At 36.2% G+C, this 25194-nt stretch overlaps 1 protein-coding gene and 1 long non-coding RNA gene across 13 annotated transcripts in view; one reads left to right on the top strand and one right to left on the bottom strand.

Moving 5' to 3' along the window:
- Positions 1-25194, bottom strand: part of LOC105473258 (MGAT4 family member C) — a 935225-nt gene that overhangs the window by 62429 nt on the left and 847602 nt on the right. Inside the window, exon 1 of one of the 11 annotated variants that reach the window (XM_024790158.2) lies at positions 11507-11602. The exons of the other annotated variants lie outside the window; for them this stretch is intronic. Within the exon in view, the coding sequence (XP_024645926.1) occupies positions 11507-11587 (81 nt within the window). The 5' untranslated portion in view covers positions 11588-11602. Of the gene's footprint in view, positions 1-11506; positions 11603-25194 lie in introns of those variants that run through there. 11 annotated transcript variants of the gene reach the window in all.
- On the top strand, positions 26-23052 carry LOC105473259 (uncharacterized). Of its 2 annotated transcripts, XR_011609006.1 has the most exons (5): positions 26-160; positions 1347-1395; positions 11679-11798; positions 20722-20776; positions 22918-23052. It is a non-coding gene; the product is annotated as an uncharacterized lncRNA (long non-coding RNA). The 2 variants fall into 2 exon arrangements; XR_982123.3 differs by lacking the exon at positions 20722-20776 and having other exon boundaries at positions 22918-23047.

Here is a 25194-nt window from a genome sequence, read left to right as displayed (position 1 = left end):
AACCTCAGCCAGCCCTGTTCGGAGCTCCAGGGGGAGGTCCTTTCAGGTCAGGGTTTCCCCGGACCTCATAATTTATGCTATGAAAATTGTGCAGAAGTCGGTCTGCTTTCGCCCTGCTCTTGGCAAGAACTGGGGGAAGAAACCTAATGCCCCTTCGAAAGTATGTATTAATTTTTCAGGGCCTGGAATTTGCTGAGCTTGTATTTGTATTCTGCATTTTATGAAAAAAAATGACAATGAGGAGTGCCAAGGAGTACTTGGGAACGTGGAGGGCTTGAACAATTTATTATTATTATTATTATTATCATCATCATCATCATCATCATTATTTATTTTGAGACAGGATCTCTTGCCAGGTTGGAGGGTTCAAATGATACTCCCACTTCAGCCTCCTGAGTAGCTGGGACTACTGGCATGTGCCACCATGCCAAGCTAATTTTTCTTTATTTTTCATTTTCTTTTTCTTTTTTTTGGAGAGGCGGGGATTTGCCATGTTGTCCAGGCTGGTCTTGAACTTCTGAGCGCCAGTGATCAGCCTCAGCTTCCTGAAGTGCTGGGATTACAGGTGTGAGCCACCACACCCGGCCTCTGTGTCCTACTTCTGTTTTTTTCACTTCTGATGTGAAATAAACAAAGTTTATTCTGTTTTGTAATAATAAGAGTAGTTATATTAAATAATAGTAAGGCTGGTGAAAAAGTAATTGTGGAAAAAGCGCAATTACTTTTGCACCAACGTGTGTGTGTGCATGCGCGCGCAATTTTTTTTTTTTTCTTCTGGGAAATAAAAAAAGGAACTGGGGCCCAGTGTCCTGGAAACTGGAGTACTTCTAGCACTGTCTCCCTTTGCTGCCTCCCAACAAGCTGTTTGTGCTGTGGTCATGCCAATCAGCTGGGCTTTGAGGAGGAACTGGAGGACCAGCTATGAATGCACTGTGAGCGAGCATCTCCCATCTTGACGTATGGAAGGCAGAGGTCTGGCATTCTTTGTGTCAGGACACTGAAATTTATCCAGATTAAGTATAACCTTTGCCCAAATCCACCTGTCTGGAAGAAGCACATTGCACAGTTGCCACCACAGTAAGTCTTGGATTGCTTGAGACAGGAGTTTTAGCAATTGCTGCAATAACTGGAGGAAGAAATAAAAATCCTTAGCAGCTTCATATAGAGAGTTTCAAGATGGTGACTCAGGATCTGAGCAGTCAACTCCAACAGTTCCCTCTGATTTTTAATGACCTTAAAGTGCTTTCATTTAGTGCCTTACTTGTATATAATCTCACATATTTTGTAAATGCAAAGCAAGTAAGCACATTCAAGGGCTATTGATCAATTACTTTTATTTCTTTGAGGTTCTGCACAATTGAACATCCCTGTGTTTTGGACACTTGAAGCTTGTAGGTGAGTGGTAGTAAGTATACAATTCCAAATAAATGGGCTACATTCCTTTCTCATGCACAGCACCTAACCGACTATTATTTCACATTGAACGCCAGTGGAATTATTCATAATTTCCAGGTGGCTCACATAGAATAGGCAAGGACTGAGATTTGCTTGTAGGATGAATAGGAAAAAAAAGAAATCAAGCATAACTTAAAAGTAATTACCCTTTTTTGGGAATGGAGCCCCAAATCTTTGATGAATTGTCATCACATATCAACTAAATGTACTCAACTGGGCCAATTCTTTTTCTAGAAGGAAACACTAATGCAGTTTATTAGGACACTACTCTAAAAGACAAATGCGATGTTCCTGTGTCATCAAGTTTTGTCACAGGGTTGAAATGACCTATCCCAGTGAAATTTCAGAGCCAGAAGATTTTCAAGTACCTATATGGAACCAGAGGGAGATAGAATGACCTTGCCAGGACTTGGACTTGTTTGGCAAAAGCCCTGGTTAAAGCCAGACCCAAGCTGTGGAAACTAATATTTTGTGCAGACAGGATAGTTCCAAGGAAGCTGTGCATTTTCCTGATACCAATGTTATCATCCCTGTGCCTGAACGTGTCTCCTGGGACAATGCAACAGATATCTAGGAAAGTTCTGTTGGACTAACATTTGCAATTCAGAATTGAGTGGTAGCAGTCCTGTATTCAAGGTGAGGACACTTAACACAGAAGTAAAAACCAATCTGTATGTTAGTTCTAGATTCCCCACTCCTGATTAGAAAAATTTAGGGATTCAACTACTTAGAAGCATGTAAAGCTGAGAAGGATGTTATTGGTGCAACACAGTGTATATTCATTCTCAAAGGCCTACGTGTAAATTTTTTTTTTTTTTTTTGGTATGCAGACAGGTTTTTCTACACAATTTCTTTCCACCTTAGGTGTGCTACATTTCTGTGCATTAGCTTAAGAACACTAATGTTCTCTACATTTGTCTCTCATTTTAATATCCAGGGATTTGCTCTCTTCTTTTATCAATTCTCTCATTTTAAAAGTTAATTTTTAAGTCAGCAAAATGTTACCTTATTACTGAAGATGCCTCTGAAGCCTATTTTCAGTCAGAAGTTGTTGTTCATTTTTTTGAACTCGTACCATTTTATCTGTACATCTCTTAGTTTCTTTAATACTTTCTACTTCTTAGAATTGTCATCTGTATGTCTTATTTCCCCTTGGATTCTGATCTTCTTAAATTTGAAAATACTTAAAAAAACCACTTTTATTACATCACTTGAGTACATAGGGGAGTGTTTAAAAAGATTACAGCTACCACTCTGGTTTGAGTGTGTGTGTGTGTTTGTATGAGTGTGTGTGTGTGTTTACATTGCAGGAATCTTGAACGTGGAGCTATATGACAAACTATCAGCCATGAAGATTTGTATTTATTATTTACAGCACAGCACCCCTTGAAAACTTGCTTAAGACTTTCCCTGATATAATCCAGATCTGTATGTCATTTTGGGGCTCTTTAATTGAAAAATCACAAATGAGCATATCAAACTTAACTTTGTCTACTAAGAAGGTACCATACATTTCTCTTATTGTTTATAACTTATTTAAGTGAGAAGTGAGGATAATGCCGCTTGTTAAATTATATAATAAATATAAACATCTTTTAACTGCTATGAATAAAAATATTTTAAGATACTAAAAATGTAGCAGAAAAAATATTGACACTGTGTACAGTTAGAAGATTAACAGCAAAACTGAGTACTGGGGGAAACTCAGACATGTAATCTAATCTGTCTAATATCAAAATTCATATATGATATAAAGTTTGAGGAGTCTCACAATTTAGGGACAGGTATTTGTGGAATCTGCTGGGCCATCTACTTGTCTTCACTGCCTCATACATATACATATATATGTAGAGAAATAACATTTTTAACTATTCTATTTGCCATTGGAACACAATGAATCTCTATTATTTACCTCTAATCATTGTTCATGAAGGCAGATAAAGTATTAGCTATACAAATGTTATTACATTTCTTCTTGGGAAGATAATGTGTGGGAACTTGTTAGCTTTCATCAACTCCAGAAAAATGCTCACTTATTAAGGAATTTATGCTGATATGCAATGACAAGTGAATTATTACACTGTAGAGTGCTTTGCTTAGAATGCATATTACTGTGCATGTAATCACAAATTCCTCAGGTTTCTGGAGTGTTACTTGGACTATATGCAACAAACCACCAAACACTAATGGGCTCAATTCTTTTCCTTCAGCTCTTCAAGGTTGCTCTTCCTCAGTGCAAACTATTCTGTGGCCCTATGTAAAAGTGGGAAAGAAGAAAAACAAAATTCTACCCATCTAAATGAAAGTGGTAACGTTAATCTACCCCAAGGCACTAAACTGTAGTATTTTATTTAATCATTTATTTTAAAATCAACAGAATGCAACAGTAAATTACATTCCCCAAATCATAAGGGCTGGTATTCAACACTTAACCTCAAGTCAGGGAAAACGTAAGTCTTGCAGTCAACTCTTCATCTGTCTCACATGGTCCACTGTGTGTATCTGACTTGCTTTGCTTGCTTTTTTAAATGCTTGCCCAACTTGTTTTTCAACTTTGCTTTGTGGAAGGCTGCGTATGCCCTCAGGGCAGTATTCAGTACTTTCTGACAAACAGAAAGAATGTTGCTGACATAGCAAAATCTTCAGAAAGCCAGAAAAATGAAAAGTTTTTCTGAAACATATTTATAATTACATTGTGTACAAAATCTCAGATATTGATAGGAGCACATGTAATTGTTTTGCTGTTTCATATTTTTTTACAGTCCCAAGTTGTATGTTCATCTATAGTATAGGTGGTAATGAAATAGAAAACATATTATATATATAAGGAGAGAGACAGAGAGAGAGAGAGAGAGAGAGAGAGAGAGAGAGAGAGACACGCTAGAGTATCCCACAATGATGTCCGGCAAGATTTACATTGTTTCACTTTAAGCTTCAACGTAAATAGAAAACGTGTGGCATTGACAGGATCAAGATTTCCTGCCAGTGATTACAGAAATAATAAAAGTTGAGATGAGGATTGGGAAGGGACAGTAAACTCTTCCAATATTAAAGTTAATTGAGACAAGTTATGTTGTAATTTATTTACCAACTTCTTTTTTACACTATCATTCTCTTAAATATTTCTTTTTTTTTTTTTTTTTCTGTGAGCTAAAAAAAGGCTTGGTTAGAATAGAATCAGTAGTAGCAAACATTGAACTAACTACATCAGCAAGAGAACAGGAATTAACTCGTTCTGAGAAAAGTTATGACTGTGAACACTGCTTTGATTTGTGGTGGGGAAGAGAAGAGTGACAATGATGATGAAAATAACTTAAGTCTTTCAAAGGGCTATAAAACATGCTTTGTTAAATCCTCCATAAAACTCATGAGGTAGGTAAAAATATATTCATGAATATTCTTATACTACAAATACAAACTGAACTAAGATAGGTTTAGTGGTGTGCCCCAGTGTAATAGATAGCAAGTATGCTGTCATACCTATGTATGATAAATGGCAATTTGGTTTCAACACAGGCCTTTGTAAATAAATCTCTGATGTTTTACACATCTTAGTCTACACAGAGTTTATCAGAGAGATAACTATTAGGTGCTTCAAAGTCAAGTTAAAAATTGGTTAAGCAAATAATATTGAAGAACAGTAGCAATCATGTTTCCACCATTAATGTTAAGACATAATACTTAAGATGATTATTTTTCCTTAAAGGATGGTATAAGCATTTATGTACAACCACTAGTATAGTATAAAAGGCAATAATATATTGTCTCAATAATATTGTCCCACATTTTCACTGTACATTTTCATATAATAATAGATCAGGTAAACTAACTTGAATTTGGTAGTACCAAATAACAAATTTGGGCAGATTTAATGCATGCATTAATATATTTTTACATTTAAGTAATATGCTCAGATTACAAATTATTTTCCTGTTTAAGTGTTGTTTTTCCTAAGCTTGTTATTAAATTCTAAAAATAATAAGAATTTTGTTACTGATAAATCATTACCATTCATTTATTATTTCACTCAAACATTTAATGAGTTTATACTAGGTACCAGATACCTGTGCTATGCACAATGACTGCAATTTAATATGCAGCTTAACTAGAACAGAACAATATTACAGAGGAAGTACAGTATAAACACATGTTGTGGCTAGAAATGCTTTTAATACTTTCCTGATAGCTGTTATGAAGAATTTTTAAAAACATTTTAAATGGTTACTCAGTCTGTATTGCCCAAGACATTAAGTATTGCCTTAATTCTTTCTGCACTTACTGAAGCCCTACTATGCACATGGCATTGTGCTAAAAAGAAAAGTAAATATTAATTTAAAGTCCATGTTCTTTCTGGTCCTGCTGGCTCACCGTCTGTAATTTCAGTGTTTTGGGAGGCTGAGGTGGGAGGATGACTTGAGGCCAGGAGCTTGACACCAGCCTGGGCAACATAGTGAGAACTTATCTCTATGAAAAATGATAAAAAATAATTGCTGCTCATAGTGGTGCACACCTGTAGTCCCAGATACTCGACAGGCTAAGACAGAGGATCACTTGAGCACAAGAGTTCAAGGTTGAGCCATGATTGTGCCATGTACTTCAGCCTGAGTGACAGACTGAGACCCTGTCTCTAAAATAAAGTAAGTCCCTGTTCTTGCAGTAATGTCCAATGCAAGGCAAAAGGAAGGTAAATGTGCCCAAAAGTAGATCCATAAATTGTTAGAGACATGATGTTACAAAAATGCACAGGTTATAATAGAAACATAAAACAGGGAAATAAGGTACTTTTCTACTGGGGACTTGGCTGTTTTCAGAGAATATTACATAGAGGAGATGAAGGCAGACAGGGAGTAAGACAAGAGTGGGAAAGACCCCAGGGTAAGAGTATGGCAAAAAAAAAAAAGAAAAAAAGAAAAAAAAAGTGACATAAGGAGTGTAACATTTCTATATTATAAAGTTGTTGATATTTCCTGTTTTCGTAAAATCTCACCACCATCTAAGTGGAAATAGTATAAATTAATGCATTATAGAGCTCATGATAAACAAAATGAACAGCCTGGTTTCAGATTTATATTCTGTAATAGTTTTATTAAATGAGAAGATAATAAGAAAATACCTTGAAATTTTTGAAGGGAAATGTTATGTTATTGTTCCATAACTGTAGTTCACAAAAGTTCTCTTTATTTTGCAGAGGCAAAGTAATTTTTTTTTTTTTCTGATAGGTAAGGTCTTCAGAAATAAAGTATTGATTTATTTTCCTCTTTAGAAAATAATTAAAATTTCCACCAAGTCATTTTAGAGATGAATTAAGAACCAAGAATGGAGAGACTATGGTGAAAAGTGACTGCAGTTTTTTCTTACTTAATTTTGATTCCAGATTCAAGAAACCAGTAGGATTTAGGTATCCTCAGGTTGCTTTTAAAGCCAAGCGGTGAAGCTAGATTTTTATATTAAGTACTATTTAGGACTTTATATTAAGCTTGGTTCCTGTTTTGTAACTTCAAATTTTGTAGAATCACAAAATATACTATATACATTATATAAATACTTATGTAATTATATGTTTATATTATAGAAATATTTATTATTATATACATATAATAAAACTGCATCCAAGCTTCAAATAGAACACATAATACTGTTGTTTGTAGCCACTTGAAGCAGTAACTAGCTTTTTTTCCATTCATGAATTTACTGAAAATGACTATAATATTTGCATGGTTTGTAGTTTATAAGAATAATTACAAAGTGTTTGTTCTTGTTTATCCCATTTAGAAAGTTAGAGCTGAGCTGGGCAATTTAAAGGTCACTTCCATGTCGAGAAACTTGAGAAATGATTTTTTAATTTATCTTTAAAATTCTTCCTGAATGAACAAGTATAATATGTATCAAAAAAACCCTCCACATATTATCTCGCATCTAAGACCTCTAATGTTCTTATATGTTTAATATGTAAAACTTTATGAAAAAATGTATACAGAGAAAGACTAAAGAACTACAATGACATATCAATAGTATGCATTTTCTACAATTATGGATGGTTGTTACTTTTTTCTTTATATCTTTCTATATTTTGTAATTTTTAAATTATGTATATACCCATAAACCATCCCTTCTTTCCAGCTTCAGATAATCATCATTCTACTCTGTCTATGGGTAAATAATGTTAAACAGGGATACAGAATAGAATAATGGTTTTACTTTTGACACTTCCTTTTGTCTTTTCTCAATTAATAATTTTTTTCTATTCAAAAAATATGCATATAGCTTATATTTAGAAAAATGCATTTGAAAAAGCCCTAAAATTCTGTATATACTATCAAAATTATGCAAAAAATATAGAGCAAAAATTCTAGAAGGGACTAGATCTAAAGTTAAAAATTGTCTTCCAAGCCTAACAGGGTTTTACTTCTTTCCCTTTGTACTTTGTAAAATTACTGCTCTTATATTGATTTTATAGAAGATATAATTTTCATTTATATAAAGACTCTTAAAGCTGCACTCTAACATCTGAATTGACAAATCAGGCCACAGAATTGTACATCATAGTGCATGAATGACAAGTAATTTCAGATTGACTCAAGTTGGTAATTCAGGTTTAAGAAGAAAGATGTCATTGGCGATAATTCAGATAAAAGAAGAAAAATGTCATTAACTATCCTACAGCCTACTCCCAATGAGATTGAAGGAGTAATTTCCATAGTCAAATGGTCAAATGTGAAGAATAAGTATCTGTGTTCTAAGGACATTTATAGTAATGGTATAATTAACATTTAAAAAATGCATTTTAAAGTGTCAATACCCATTTTTCGAGTTATCAAATCTTAAACATTTCAAATACCCGAACTAGTTTTTTTTTTTTTTTTTTTCTATTTTCAGACTGAAGTTTAGGATTAAACCTTGTTATATTAACAACTGTATGACAATCTTGATTCATTTGGCTTACTTAAGATGAAACCGGAATTCAAATGTTGTCTTTTCCTGTTGGTCACAGATTCCTTAAAGTAAATTATCAAGTGATTTTTATAAAGAAATAACTGAATTTTAAAATAGGCATAACCTAGATTTATTACCAGGTCCCTAAACATAATTTTTATACCAACATTTCAGTATATCTTTTTTTTTTTTAATTTCCCCCATGGTATAAATTACTTTATCGATTAGGAAAGAAGTTATGGTTTGAGAGCACAATAAAAATCTGCAATGAAAAACTCTTTCTAGAAAGAAATTAATAATTTCGACAGTGAAAATCAATTTTCCTATGTTCAATCTTATAATCTATTTTGCATTATTTCCCTTGTGTAATCGAAACATCATTGATTCATGGCATTATGTAGATAATCAACTAAAATGAAAGAATGACGTAAAATATATTTCTCTATGACTATCCCCTAGCTGTCTCATACTAAAATACTTAAATTTCTATATTCAATAACTAAAGATGTCATGAGAGAATTAAACAGTTTTAAAAATCTATCCATTGTTGAAAAACCCATAAAACAATATTTTTATATTTGTTTCAAATATTTATAACTTATAAAGATAGGAAGAATAGGCTATTAATAAGAGCTATGAAGAAACACTAAAATTCTAAATTCTAAGGGAACTTATTTTATGATAGGCTGTGGGACTCTCTACATGCATTATCTATTTTAATCCTCCTAGGACTCCAATTACTAGATATTATCATATCTATTTACTTATCAAGGAAAAAATGAGGCTTTAGGGGGTGTTTAATGAACTTTTCCAGGATTTCATAACTATTGGGACGAGGTGTATCTGACTCCCCAGACTGTGGTGTTGGACATCATGCTATGTTGTCTCTCTTCAAATAATGAAAATAATTAATCATCAACTCAATCTTAATGCTTAGGGCTCTTGATATATACATACATATATGTTTTTAATCTGATAAATGGTTCAATATTAGTGAATATACAATGATACATTATAATACTTGTAATACTGTAGATACATCCTGCAGTTATGATGGTGTATTTATGTCATCCGTCCTGAAATTTCATGTTCTTGCTAACACCAAAATTTTTAAAAATACTGTGGTAACAAAGTAAGTGTCCAAGTCCTATTCATAAGAAGTGGGGATATAAAATAAGAATAATTTTACTTTTATTTTTAATTACAAAAGCAATGCAAGAATATAGAAAAAATAGAAGCAGTTGAATATTCTCCTCTACTCCCATCACTGTAATTCCTACTACTGATTACCTTTACTGGTACAATTTGTTTTTTAGGACCTTTTCTGTGCATTTGTGTGCACATACACACACAGATGCACACACAAATACTAAACGCACACACACACACTTGTTTAAAAATAACACATACGTTGAACCATATCATGTTTTCGTTTATTTCACTATATCTTGAAAATCTTTCCATATCAGCACAAATAGGTTCACTTTACTCTTTCAAAATGCTGAATAGTCTAGTTGAAACATGTATTTATTTAACCCACTCCCTTAGTTCCAAATATTACCTTACAAAAATGATACAATTAAAATTTGTATAAGATATCTTTGTGCCTAATTTTTTGATATAAACATATTAGTAAAATTGATGGGTCAAAAGGTAGTCTCATTTATGAGAGCTACTTCCAGCTCCCCTTAGTCTTGTAATATATTCTTATGCATTGACTGTAACATTACAAGTGGTTCAGTGTTTATTTTCTGCATTTCAAATAGATTTGAAATGCAGTAAATTTAAGCAGATCTGAGATACTGCTGTTGACAGCTTAGTCAAATAAGCTTTCTCAGCTCTTCCAATTTGTGTGTGTATAATTTCTCTAGAGTCCAGAGGATTACTAAAAGGGATCCTTTTCAATTAAAGTAGCAACAGTGAAGCATTTGTGTATGATACCATTTATTAAGTGGAAGGTAATCCTTATGAAAAATACACTTGTTGCAATCTATTTGGATTTAATTTCCAAAGTCATTATTAACCAGTTCTCAGTATACTATAAGTAGGTCCATATTCTAAAAGGAAAAATAGTGACAACACATAACTACAATGAATCATTATTAGGAAATCTTCAGGAAATAACGAATTTTTCACTATCATAGTGTACCTCACTTCATAAGCAAACCAAACGTAACAGTATCATAATAGAAGAGGAAAGGGCTACCTGGAGACCTCTGGGAAGCATATTCATGGGGTTTTCCTGGCTGTTGTCTCTTCTGATAACTAAACTTTTGCTGTATTCCATGTTTTCTCAAAGACAATGGCTGTGACTAAGTTAAAATATCCTAGCATAAAGCATTATTTAAACCTAATTAAAAATTTTTATATTTTAAGTAACTTCATTACATTTTCATTTTGAAAATTATAATTTTCTGTTTTATTGACTACTCTAATATTGAATGTTTAATTATTTAGATCAAATATTATAATATGATGTACTATATTTCTGGCCCAGAGAACAGAATAGAAAAAATTTATTTTAAAATATACGTGGTTTTTCATGAAATTAATATGATGAAAAACATTAACATAAAGTATAGGTCATTATATACTGCACATTATAACTGCATTTTATCTGATTAAGAATTGTGGTCCAGTTAAAATAGTTTGGTTAATGGGAAATTATCCATTTTAAAGACACATTTTGGAGTTTATGTGAATACATGTAATGCTGAAATATGTTACGCATAATTTAATATTTCACGGTTTATCAAATAGTTCAAAAGCTTTCAATGCCCCATGGCCCTCATTATAGCTTTTACTATAATTTTCCAGAGATCTGACTAATTTCTAAAGTTCACTTCACTTTGCTAAATTCATCGTTGAAATAACAGTGATCCATAATCATTTCATTTTTCCAAGAAAAAATATTTTATATATACAGTAATTATTTATCATCAGTATAAAATATTATAGATCATAATAGCTTATCATCAACATCATATTGTATTTTATACATTTTACATTGACCTACGTTGTATACATTCTCCAGCCTTTGAAAATCAAGGGCATCGATCAAAAAATTATCAAACACATGCTGTTAAATCTTCCATCAACTACCTTTTCTAAATAATACCTTGCATCTTCTGGATCTCTTTGCCACACTCCTCTGCACAGTCTTTCTTAAAACAAATCTGACCATGTCCTTCCCAAGCATGAGACATTCCAAGATTCCATCTGCTGATGGCAAAAAGTGCAAAATCTTTTTCATTGTTATTAAAAGCTCCTATTACCTTCTCTTGCCCTAGTAATTGGCAGCATTCCATTGCAACACCATGCCCTTTATCTGCTGAAATACCCTGAACTCCTCATCGTGGCAGGGCAAGTGATGCTCTCACTATGAAGTATTGCCGATTTCTCTCCTATAGGTAAGACGTGGTCAGTACTTCTTTAGGGTCTGGTGTCTAACTTGCAGCTTGTCCATCACATCATCTTTTACACTTTCTTACCCTTATTTCTGTACACAACTTTTTTTTCCCTGGTAAACTCTGGGCTCACTGAAGGCAAGAAATTAGGCCCAGGTATACCGCAGAAATGTTCCCTAACAGTTTTAATTAGAATTTTAATTGATAAATTTTACCATTTGAGAACACAGACAGAGTCATCTCTTTAATTAAAATTTGAGAAACCTTTAGTAGAACGTCAAGGAAATTGTTTCTGTTAGTAAGACGCTATGTTGCCATTCTATCAGCTATGTTGTGTGGAAAAATACAGGTTAGGTTTTGATCCTGGTTTCTAGAGATTATAAATATTGGGGGTAGGATTACCTTATTAAAACAAAAGCACTGAGAAAGAAAATAAGTGGGGGAATCCCTATTATAACTAAGAAATGATATAAGATCTCACATTACATATTCCAATTATCTATATTTTCACTGTACATGTAATTATTGTGCTTACTATTTTATTGCTTTATCATTCAAACTTGGGTAGTATGCACTATCTTTTCTATTTTCTAATTATTGTTTGCAGTATTTATTATTGAGATGGTCTTATGGCTGATATTTATAAAAGACTGAAATGATTAAAGACAAAACATAGTAAATGCCTGATGCTATTTAATGGACAATAGTATAAGCAGTAAAGCCTGATGATCTCCAGTATTATATATATAACCAGGATATTTAACTTTTAGTATGTGTCAGGCTCTATGTAAGATGTTTACATGCTTCTAATTTTCATTAAAACTTGTTATATGTCAATATCGGATCAAAAAGGACAGAGTCGAAATCTAGAACGAGTCATGGGAAAGAAAGGAGTACTAAACATCAGTATGCAGCCAATTTGAGTGTAGGGCTGGATCTGCTCTCACTTATGAGAAAAACTATAACAGAAAGGTTGCTAATGCCCTACTGACCTTACTATGTTTTTTAAATAGTACATTTAAATACATATAAACTTATTTAAACTGGTTGGACAGAGATCTAACTTGCTAAAAACTAGCAGAGTAAAATCTTTTTACAGTGTAAGAATGAGAATACAAACTTCCCTTTCAGCTTCTTTCCTTGATTTTGTATCCTGAGACTTCACTGAAGTTGCTTATCAGCTTAAGGAGATTTTGGGTTGAGACAATGGGGTTTCTAAATATATAATCATGTCATCTGCAAACAGAGACAATTTGACTTCCTCTTTTCCTAATTGAATACCCTTTATTTCTTTCTCTTGCCTGATTGTCCTGGCCAGAACTTCTAATACTAGGTTGAATAGGGGTGGTGAGAGAGGGCGTCCATGTCTTGTGCCAGTTTTCAAAGGGAATGCTTCCAGTTTTTGCCCATTCAGTATGATATTGGCTGTGGATTTGTCACAAATAGCTCTTACTATTTTGAGATACATTCAATAAATACCGAGTTTATTGAGAGTTTTCAGCATGACTATTGAGTTTTGACAAAGGCCTTTCCTTTTCTATTGATATAATCTTGTGTTTTTTGTCATTGGTTCTGTTTATGTGATAGATTACGTTTATTGATTTGCATATTTTGAAACAGCCTTGCATCCCCAGGATGAAACCAACTTGATTGTGGTGGATAAGCTTTTTGATGTGCTGCTGGATTTGGTTTCCAGTATTTTATTGATTTTCACATCAATGTTCATCAGGGATACTGGCCTGAAATTTTCTTTATTTGTTTTGTCTCTGCCAGGTTTTGGTATTAGGATGACCCTGGCCTTATAAAATGAGTTAGGGAGGAGTCCCTTTTTTTCTGTTGTTTGGAATAGTTTCAGAAGGAATGGTACAAGCTTCTCTTTGTGACTCTGGTAGAATTTGGCTGTGAATCTGTCTGGTCCTGGACTTTTTTTGGTTGGTAGGCTAGTAATTACTGCCTCAATTTCAGAACTTGTTATTGGTCTATTCAGGGATTCAACTTCTTCCCGGTTTAGTATTGGGAGGGTGTATGTGTCCAGGAACTTATCCATTTATTCTGGTTTTCTGGTTTATTTTTCTATAGGTGTTTATCATATTTTCTAATGGTAGTTTGTATTTCTGTGAGATCAGTGGTGATATTCTCTTGATCATTTTTTATTGCATCTATTTGATTCTTGTCTCTTTTCTTCTATATTAGTCTGGCTAGCAGTCTATCTATTTTGCTGATCTTTTAAAAAATCCAGCTCCTGGATTCATTGATTTTTTTGAAGAGTTTTCTGTGTTTCTATCTCCTTCAGTTCTGCTCTAATCTTAGTTATTTTTTTGCCTTATGCTAGCTTTTGAATTTGTTTTCTCCTGCTCCTCTAGTTCTTTTAAAGGTGATGTTAGGGTGTCAATTTTAGATCTTTCTTGCTTTCTCTTGTTGGCATCTACTGCTATAAATTTCTCTCTATACACTGCTTTAAATGTGTCCCAGAGATTCTAGTATGTTTTGTCTTTGTTCTCATTGGTTTCAAAGAACATCTTTATTTCTGCCTTCATTTCATTATTTACCCAGTAGTCATTCAAGAGCAGGTTGTTCAGTTTCCATGTAGTTGTGAGGTTTTGAGTGAGTTTCTTAATCCTGAGTTGTAATTTGATTGCACTGTGGTCTGAGAGAGTGCTTGTTATTATTTCCGTTCTTTTGTATTTGCTTAGGAGTGTTTCACTTCCAATTATTTGGTAAATTTTAGAATATGTGAGATGTGGTGCTGAGAAGAATGTATATTCTGTTGATTTGGGGTGGAGAGTTCTGTAGATGTATATTAGATCTGCTTGGTCCAGAGAAGCTTTCAAGTCCTGGATATCCTTGTTAATTTTGTTTTGTTGATCTGTCTAATATTGACAGTGGGGTATTAAAGTCTTCCACTATTATTATGTGGGAGTCTAAGTGTTGGGGTGATCAGACTCAACCCCAGGTCGTGGGGGTGATAAAGTCTGGTGGAGTCAAAGGAATTTGAAGTGACAGTTTGAGAGAGAAAGTGGGTCCAGGGGGCCAATGCGAGTATGCAGGCTGTGAAGGCCCTGAGTTCTGGAAGTCCACACTTTTTATTGGTGATCAAACAAAGAAATAGGTAATGAGAATGTGGGGGTCAAAAGGGCAAGCATGTGATCTACAGCTGTGATGGTTTAGCATTTCCTTTGAAGCATATGGAACATATTCTGCTACTTGAGATAATGGGGAGCATGTTCTTCTAGTTTAAGCTAGAAACAAGGAGTCAGCAAGTCTAGACTCATTCCAGAGGTCACAAGGGGTTTTATGTCCTGAGCCCTGGACATTATATCAGACATGCAAGCCCCGCCTCAGCCTTTTTCTCAACACTATGTCTCTTTGTAGGTCTCTAAAAACTTGTTTTATGAATCTCTGTGCTCCTGTGTTGGGTGCATATATATTTAGGATACTTAGCTCTTCTTGTTGCATCGATTCCCTTTACCATTATGTAATGCCCTTCTTTGCCTCTTTTGATCTCTGTTGGCTTAAAGTCTGTTTTATCAGAGACTATGATTTCAACTCTTCTTCTTTTTTCTTTCCATTTGCTTGGTAAATATTCCTCCATCCCTTTATTTTGAGCCTATGTGTGTCTTTGCATGTGAGATGGTCTCCTGAGTACAGCACACCAATGGGTCTTGACTCTATCCATTTTGCAAGTCTTTGTCTTTTAATTGTGGCATTTAGCCAATTTACATTTAAGGTTAATATTGTTATGTGAGTTTGTTCCTGCCATTATAATGCTAGCTGGTTATTTTGCCCATTAGTTGATGCATTTTCTTCATAATGTTGATGGTCTTTACAATTTGGTATGTTTTTGCAGTGGCTGGTACCAGTTCATCCTTTCCATATTTAATGCTTCCTTCAGGAGCTCTTGTAAGGCAGGCCTGGTGGTGAGAAAATCTCTCAGCGTTTGCTTGTCTGTAAAAGATTTTCTTTTCTCCTTCGCTTAGTTTGGGTGGATATAAAATTCTGGATTGAAAATTATTTTCTTTAAGAATATTGAATATTGGCCCCACTTTCTTCTATGTTGTAGGGTTTCTGCAGAGAGATCCACTGTTAGTCTGATGGGCTTCCCTTTATGGGTAACCCAACCTTTCTCTCTGGCTTCCTTAACATTTTTTCCTTCATTTCAACCTTGGTGAATCTGATGATTATGTGTTTTGGGGTTGCTCTTCTCGAGAAATATCTTTATGATGTTCTCTGTATTTCCCAAATTTGAATTTTGGCCTGCCTTGCTAAGTTGGAGAAGTTCTCCTGGATAATATCCTGAAGAGTGTTTTCCAACTTGGTTCCATTCTCCCCGTGACTTTCAGGTACACCAATCAAATGTAGATTTGGTATTTTCACATAGTCCCATATTTCTCGGAGGCTTTGTTTGTTTCTTTTCACCCTTTTTTCTCTGATCTTGTCTTCTCACTTTATTTTATTGAGTTGATCTTCAATCTCTGATATCCTTTCTTCCACTTGATCTATTAAGCTATTGATAATTTTGTATGCTTCATGAAGTTCTCGTGCTGTGTTTTTCAGCTCCATTAGGTCTTTTATGTTCTTCTCTAAACTGGATATTCTAGTTAACAATTCATCTAACAATTCACCTTTTTTTAAGGAACTTAGCTTCCTTGCAGTTGGTTAGAACATGTTCCTTTAGCTCAGAGGAGTTTGTTATTACTCACCTTCTGAAGTCTACTTCTGTTAATTCATCAAACTCATTCTCCATCCAGTTTTGTTCCCTTGCTAGCAAGGAGTTGTTATCCTTTGAAAGAAAAGAGGAGTCCTGGTTTTTGGAATTTTCAGCCTTTTTGCACTGGTTTTTCCCCTTCTTTGTGGATTTATCTACCTTTGGTCTTTGAGATCGGTGACCTTCAGTTGGGGTCTCTGAGTGGATGTCTTTTTTGTTGATGTTGATACTATTCCTTTCTGTTTGTTAATTTTGCTTCTAGCAGTCAGGACCTTCTGCTGCAGGTCTGCTGGAGTCTGCTGGAAGTCCACTGCAGACCCTGTTTGCCTGAGCACCACTGGTGGACACTGCAGAACAGTCAAGATTGCTGCCTCTTCCTTCCTCTGGAAGACTCATCCCAGAGGGGCACTTGCCAGATGCCAGTCAGAGCTCTCCTCTATGAAGTGTCTGTCGGCCCCTACTGGGAAGAGTCTCCCAGTCAGGATTCACAGGGGTCAAGGACCCACTTGAGGAGGCAGTGTATCCCTTATCAGAGCTTGAATGCTGTCTTGGGAGATCTGCTGCTCTCTTCAGAGCTGACATGCAGGGAAGTTTAAGTCTGCTGTAGTTGTGCCCCCACCCACCTTTTCCCCTAGATGTTCTGTCCCAGGGAGGTGGGGCTTTTATCTGTAAGTTCCTGACTGGGGCTGCTCCCTTTTTTTCAGAGATGCCCTGCCCAGAGAGGAAGGAATCTGGCGAGGCAATCTGGCCTCAGTGGCCTTGCTGACCTGTGGTGGGCTCTGCCCAGTTCGAACCTCCCCATAGCTCTGTTTGCACTGTGAGTGTAAAACCGCTTAAACCTCAGCAATGGTGGATGCCCCTCTCCCCACCAAGCTTGAGTGTCCCAGGTAGAGTTCAGACTGCTGTGCTAGCAGCAAGAATTTCAAGCCAGTGAATCTTAGCTTGCTGAGCTTCATGGGGGTGGGAACTGCTGAGCCAGACCACTTGGCTCCCTGGCTTCAGCCCCCTTTCCAGGGGAGTGACCAATTCTGCCTTGCTGGCATTCTGGGCACCACTGGGGTATAAACAAACAAACAACAAAAAGAAACCTCCTGTGGCTAGCTCAGTGTCTGCCCAAACTGCTGCAGAGTTTTGTGCTGGAAACCCAGGACCCTGGTGATGTGGGCACTGGAGTAAATCTCCTGGTCTGTGGGTTGCGGAGACCATGGGAAAAGCACAGTATCTGGGCTGGAGTGCATGGTACAGTCCTAATGGCTTCCCTTGGCTGGGAGAGGGAGTTCCCCAACCCCTTGTGCTTCCCAGGTGAGGCGATGACCCACCCTGCTTCAGCTCACCCTCCTTGGGCTGCACCCACTGTCCAACCAGTCCCAGTGAGATGAACCGGGTACCTTAGTTGGAAATGCTGACATCACCCGCCTTCTGCATTAATCTAGCTGGTTGCTGCAGACCAGAGCTTTTCCTATGCAGCCATCTTGCCTTTTTTTTTTTTTTTTTTTTTCCTATTAGCTCAGTGGTAATGTCCCATTTGCCATTTTTAATTGTGTTCCTTTGGATCATCTTTCTTTTTTATTAGTATAGCTACTTGTCTGTCAATCTTATTTACTCTCTCAAAAAATAAATTCCTAATTTGATACTTTGCTGTTGTTTCTGCAGTCCCCCTAGGTCTGATGTGATGTTATTAATTTTAAATCTTTCTAATTTTTGATGTGGGTGTTTAGCACCATAAGTTTCCCTCTTAACATTATTTCTGCTTTGTCCCAGAGATTCTAGTATGTTGTATCTTTGTTCTCATAAGTTTCAAAGAATTTATTGATTTCTGCCTTAATCTCACTGTTTACCCACAAGTCATTCAGGAGTAGGTTGTTTAATTTACATGTAATTATATAGTTTTGAGTGATTTTCTTTGTATTGACTTAAATTCTTATAGTGCTGTGGTCTGATTCTGTGGTTAGCATGATTTTGCTTTTTAGACTTTCCTGAGGATTGCTTTATGGCCAATTGTGCAGTCAATTTCAGAGTATATGCCAGTGCACATGAAAAGAATGTATATTCTGTTGTTTTTGGGTGGAGATTTCTGTAGGTGTCTATTAGGTCCATTTGGTTGTGCTCAGGTCCTGAATGTCTTCATTAGTTTTCTGCTCCGATAATCTCTCTATTGTGCTCAGTGGGGTGTTGAAACCTCCCACTGTTATTGTGTGGCTATCTCACTCTCTTCATAGGTCTCTAAGCACTTGCTTTATGAATCTGAGTGCCCCTGTGTTGGGTGTATATATTTTCGGGATAATTAGGTCTTCTTGTTGAATTAATTCCTCTACCATTATGTAATACACTTCTTTGCCTTTTTGAACTTTTTTGGTTTAAGGTCTGTTTTGTCTGGAATTAGAATAGCAACGTCTGTTTTTTTGTTTTCATTTTCTTGGCAGATTTTTCTCCATCCATTAACTTTAAGCCTATGGATGACATTGTATGTGAGATGGGTTTCTTGAAGACAGCATATCATTCGGTCTCGCCTCTTTATCCAACCCGCCACTTTGTGCCTTTTAATTCAGGCCTTTAGCCTGGTTACATTCAAGGTTAATACTGATATGTGCAGATTTGATCCTGTCATTGTGTTGTTAGCTTGTTTTTATGCAAACTTGTTTGTGTAGTTGCTTTATAGTGTCAATGGTTTCTGTAGTTAAATATGTTTTTGTTGTATCTGGTTGCAGTCTTTCCTATCCATATTTGGCACTACCTTCAGAACCTCTTGTAAGACAGGTCCAATGCAAGGAATTCCTATAGCATTTGCTTATCTGGAAAGAATCTTACATGTCCTTTGCTTATGAAGCTAAGTTTGGCTAGATACAAAATTCTTTGTTGGAATTTCATTAAGCATGCTGAATGGGAGGCTGAGATGGGCAGATCACAGGGTTAGGAGATCAAAACCATCCTGGCTAACATGGTGAAACCCCGTCTCTACTAAAAAAAATACAAAGAATTAGCCAGGCATGGTGGCAGGTGTCTGTAGTCACAGCTACTTGGGAGGCTGAGGCAGAAGAATGGTGTGAACTCAGAAGGCAGAGCTTGCAGTGAGCCGAGATCATGCCACTGCACTCCAGCCTGGGATACAGACAAAGACTCCATTTTATATATATATATATATATATATATATATATATATATATATATATATATATATATATAGAGAGAGAGAGAGAGAGAGAGAGAGAGAGAGAGAGAGAGATAAAATAATGCTGAATATAGGCCCCTGCCATTTTCTGGCTTATAGGGTTTCTGTCAAAAAGTCTGCTGTTAGCCTTATGGTGTTCCCATTGCAAGTGACCTTCTCTCTAGCTGCATTTAACCTTTTTTTCTTTCATTTCAATCTTAGAGAATCTAATGACTATGAGTCTTGGGGATGGTCATCTTATGTAGTATGTCACAGGGTTCTCTGCATTTTCTGAATTTGAATATTGTGTCCTCTCTAGTGAAGTTGGGGAAATTTTCATGGGTTATATAATCTGTATTAGTCAGGGTTCCCTAGAGAGAAAGTACTAATACGATAGATGTATATATAAAAGGGAGTTTATTAAGGAATTTTGACTTACATAATCACAAGGTGAAGTCTCACAATAAGTCATCTGCAAGCTGAGGAGCAAGTCAGTCCAAGTTCAAAACCTCAAAAATAGGAAAACAGTGTAGCCTTCAGTCTGTGGTTGAAGGCCTGAGAGCCCCTGGCAAACCATTGGTGTAGGCCCAAGAGTTTAAAAGCTGAAGAACTTGGAGTCCAATGTTCAAGGGCAGGAAGCATCCAGCAGAGGTAAAAGAAGGATGTCAGAAGACTCAGTCAGTCTAGTCCTTCCACATTCTTCTACTTGCTTTTATTCTAGCCACATTGGCAACTGATTAGATTGTGCCCACCCAGATTGAGAATGGGTCTGCCTTTCTCTGTCCATTGACTCAAATATTAATCTCCTTTGGCATCACCGTCACAGACACACACAGGAACAATACTTTACATCCTTCAATCAAATCTAGTAGACACTTGATACTAACCATCACATCCTCCAATATGGTTTTCGAGTTGTTTGCTTTCTTTCCCTCTCTTTCAGGGATGTCAATGAGTCAATAAATTTGGTCTCTTTACATTTTTGCATCTCTTAGAATACTTGAATTGGGTTTTGGCTTTCTCCTGAATCTTCTTTCCTGTCCATGATCTGAATTCTATTTTTGTCGTTTCAGCCATTTCAGCCTTGTTAAGAACCATTGCTGGGGAACCAGTGTGGGTCATTTTGAGGTGAGAGGACACTTTAGTTTTTTGAGTTGCTAGAGTTCTTTCTCTGTTTTTTTCTCATCTGTGCGGGCTGATATTCCTCCAATCTTAGAAGTTACTATCCTTTGAAAGGGTTTTGTTTTTATCTTGTTTGCTGCCCTTGAGGGTTTGATTGTGGTCTAAGGTGGTTTCAGTTGAGTGGATTTCTTTCTGGAAGATTTTAGGGGTCTAAGGCTTAGTTCAGCACTCTTGAGCTGTGTGCTCTAACTTTGAGGGAATGATACCAGGCTCCCAGCTTTGTTCTCTGGCCCCTCAAGGTTAGGGATCTGTGGTGCTGGAGGGACTGAGCTGTTTCCAGACAGCAGTCTGTAACAATCCAATGGATGGTGCCAGTGAAAATGCTTTGTCTGAGTGGTGATAGAAGAATTCATGTTTGTTTGCACATGCCAGCAGCAGTGGCAGCATGGTGGGTTACACGTTCATTGGTCCGGCTGGGATGCTGGTGGGTTTGTGGCTGCCAGCCTCTGTGTGCATGTTTGCTCTGTGGGCAGTAGTGTGAGGGGATGCATGCATACACATATTCTGGCAGAGGAGGGGAGACAAGTTCCACTTGCATGCGTGCACACTGGAAGGACAGTGGAGTGAGTGACAGTGGGCAAGTGAGTGCTGGCAAAGCAGCATGGGGGAGGTTGTGGTGGGGGTAAGGGGCAGGTGAGCTGGTGTGTGTTAGCAGGGTCTGCTCTGCTGGAGCTCTCTGATGGTCAGGCACAGTCAGCTGATGAAGGAGCTATGATGTGGGCCCCTGGGAAGCACCTTGGTTGACTCTCCATCATTGCACTGCAAGTGAGCTCTGCCAGGCTGGGGCCCTGGAACAGACCTAGCTGTGTTTTACTGCAGATGTTCCCACACCATACCCCCTGAGTTCAGCACAGGATAGAGTCCTGCTCCTATCAACTCTCTACACAGCTTTCCCTGCTAGCTCAAGTGTCCATGGGTGTTGTGGTATCTCTAGTTGTCAGGATTCCAGAGGTTCATGGTGAGGGCAGGTTGCTCCTCACCTGTTCAATTCACTCATTCCCCAAGAGTTGTTAGGAGCCAGGAATAAGTTGTTTTGCAAGGTAGCTCTGTTCAGGGTTCCCAGTCTCCTCCTACTTCAGCCCAGGGTCTGTGTCCTCCCTCTGTCCACCTTCAATGCCTTCCCTCTGAAGATATGCTCATAGTGTACCAGTGTGCCCTATGTCCCAGTCACTTGGTGGCAGATGTTCCTCCTGGGTGTGTCTAGTCAGGCATCTTTCTGAGACAACCTTCTTTTGTTTTTAAAATCAAAATATGTAGTAATAATGGATTTTCATTCCTACATTGCAGCGATTGACAGGACCTAAGTAAAAGCTAATACTATTTATATCAGGAAGGCTTATCCTAGTTGCCTACACTCCTCTCTCTCCACAAGTACTTGACGTTTTACTGCTGAGCTATGTCACTGATTTATATTACTTGCATTACTCTAGACATTTGAGGAATATGTAACATCTGATCCAGAGGAAAGGGAGCCAAGCTATAAAATTTTGATATTTCTCCTCTTAATGGTGTGATTATCTTTGAGGTGGAGAGAAATGTTGTATACATGCTTTAAGCATTTTCCATTCTGTTAGAAAAAGAAAACGCAAAACCAAAACCCCCAAATTGTTATCATTAAATACAGCTTTCTTAGCTTGATGTTGTTAAATTTTTACTTATCTGATCTTCTATTGTCTATTTTGATAATCAGAGAACAACAACAGTCTGATTTCTATATTTGTCTATGTGTAAGGAGGAAATATGCTCAAATATGTATTTTGTTTATTTCTTGTCTCTGTAAAAGTGCATTAATGACAGCATATTCATAACATTCTTGGTGTTACTTGACTATAGTGAGAGATTTTGCTGATTATTTCTGCAGAAAATTCCATCTCAAGTAATATCTATATTTTTTATTGTGAGTTAAAAAATTAGTAATGTTAATATTGTCATCAGTATCAATTTATCATGTATTTTATTAGTGTGATCCTGTCTCTCAGGGCCTGGTTATATCCAAGGTTATGGTTTTACCTGAGCACTTGCAGTATAGAGCCCAAACTAATGAATTTTAGGTGACAGCAGTATTATTTCTTAACATGTCCCTACAGATTTCTATAGTATCCACGGTGGAGTTAAATCATTTGAAGATGAGGAAAGAAAACTGTTTACCTTGTTTCTGTATTGAGAATATAAGATGCTGTGGAAGACTGATTGACAAAATGTCTTGTATTGTTCATGCTCTGTATGTACCCCATTTCTGGTATGACTTTGTAACTTCTCCCATCAATAAATGAAATCTGTTCCCCACACATGAATTCAAGCTGACTTTTTAATATGTTTGCACCAAAAGAATGCAGTAGAACTGACAGCCTACAATTTTAAGCCTAAGACTCAAGAGTGATTTTATACTTCAACTCTCCCTTGTGAAACCCTTCCCCGACTGCCACAGAAACAGAGCAAGGCATGTTTGGTAGAGGTACAGAGTTCATATGGAGTGAGGTGCTAATCATCTTAGCCAAGATCATTCTAGAGCAGCCAGCCTTTAGACAACCCAATAGCTGACTAGAAACATATTAGTAAGCTGTGTGAGATGAGTCAAGTCCAGCCCAGATTGAATTACCAGGTTCAGTAGAATTACCCACGCAACCTATAGACTCATGGGGCAAACTGTTGTAAGCTATTAAGTCAGTAGTTTTCAAAGTGTGATTTAGGGTCTCCTGTGGATCCCCAGCAACTTTTGAAAACAACTACAATATCAAACCTATTTCCACAATGATGCTAAGATATTATTTGTCTTAATTCTCAATCTGTCACAATACACAGGGAAGTTTTTCAAAGACTACATGATGTTTGGTATCAAAACAGAGTGGATACAGAAGCAGGTACAACACTCCAGCAGTCTTCTATTGAGTTTTCTATTGAATCGTACATGAAAGAGATTAGCAAAAATACAAAGCAGTGCTAAACTTCTCATTAATTTTTGTTTTGTTTAAAAAATGCAGTTATTTTTCATAAAAAATATGCTATTTCTGTTACAGGTAATGGGTTTATTCTTAGTGGTAGAGGAAATAAATATTTTAAAATTTCTATTTTAGTTTATAATACAGCAAATATTAATGGATGAAAATCCTCAAAACAAAGCCATTTGGAGTCCTTAATAGTTCTCAAGAAACTGATATTCTGAAAGCAAAATGTTTAAGAAATGATGCACTTTTTTCTGCAACATTTCTTTATTCTGAGTATAGCAGTTGTTTATAGAGAAATCACTATAAATTTTTCTTCATGACTGTCTCCAAAATGTAAAGAATCAAATATTAGCATCTTTAGAAATCAAAAACATTTACTTTTCTGCTTCAAGCCTGCATATTCGATCTATCTAACCAGAGTAAAGTTACTGATGAAAAAACAATTAAAATAAAATTACATACACACACACATGTATGTACATTACAAGAATCTTTGATTTTGCATGAAGGAAAAAAATCTACAAATACTAAGATAACAATAAAAGCAGAAACCCTGAGAGGTGAAGTAATCATCAAAGCTAGCTTCCTGTGTGAAAAGTCCTACCAAACCTTAGAATGTTTGAGATTACATTTTGACTGCTTAATGATGAACGGAATGCAGGAGATAAACCTTGTGGCCCATCCAAAGTGGAAAGTATAATAGAAAACGCTATCCCTCATAAAACGAGAAACAAATCTCATGGAGAAAAAGGGTCTGAAAAGAAATATTCAATCCTGAATGCTGCCTGGAGAAAATAAAACCAAAACAAAGAACTTACGAAAACACATTAATCCTCATTAAAGATCTGAGATCTGAATAAATTCATGCTATTTGTTTGCTCAAAAATCGAAAGCAAAGAAGTTAGTATAAAATTGGTCTTGGGTTGATATTGCTCCTTAGTGACTGGCAGAAGCAAAAAATTTAAGAGTAGAACTTCAAGTCTCGCCTCAAAGAATTTTCATAGTCACATTTTATGTGTGTGTGTGTGCAATCATAGTTAAAACAACAGTGAAAACACACATGGAAAATAATATTCCATGAGTGTAACTGATCATGAACAACACAGAGTGTAAATAGAATCGCAAATAAAATAGAAACTTGGATTGAACATAAGAACAAGAAAAAACAGATGATGAATTTTTAAAAGACTCAAACAGAATTTCTTAACACAAATGGAATACTCTGTCACCATAAAAAACAAAAGCACGTCCTTTGCAGCAACATGGATGCTGCTGGAGGCCATTATCCTAAGTGAATTAACAAAGGAACAGAAAACAAAATACTCTATGTTTTCAGTTATAAGTGGGGACTAAACATTGAGTACACATGGACATAAAGATATCAGCAACAGACACTAGAGACTACTAGAGCAGAGAGTG

The sequence above is a fragment of the Macaca nemestrina genome, chromosome 10 (assembly GCF_043159975.1).
Source record: "Macaca nemestrina isolate mMacNem1 chromosome 10, mMacNem.hap1, whole genome shotgun sequence".
Classification (NCBI taxonomy): Eukaryota; Metazoa; Chordata; class Mammalia; order Primates; family Cercopithecidae; genus Macaca; species Macaca nemestrina.
The sequence above is the reverse complement of the archived record's forward strand: the minus strand, read 5'-3'. Positions and strand labels throughout refer to the sequence as shown.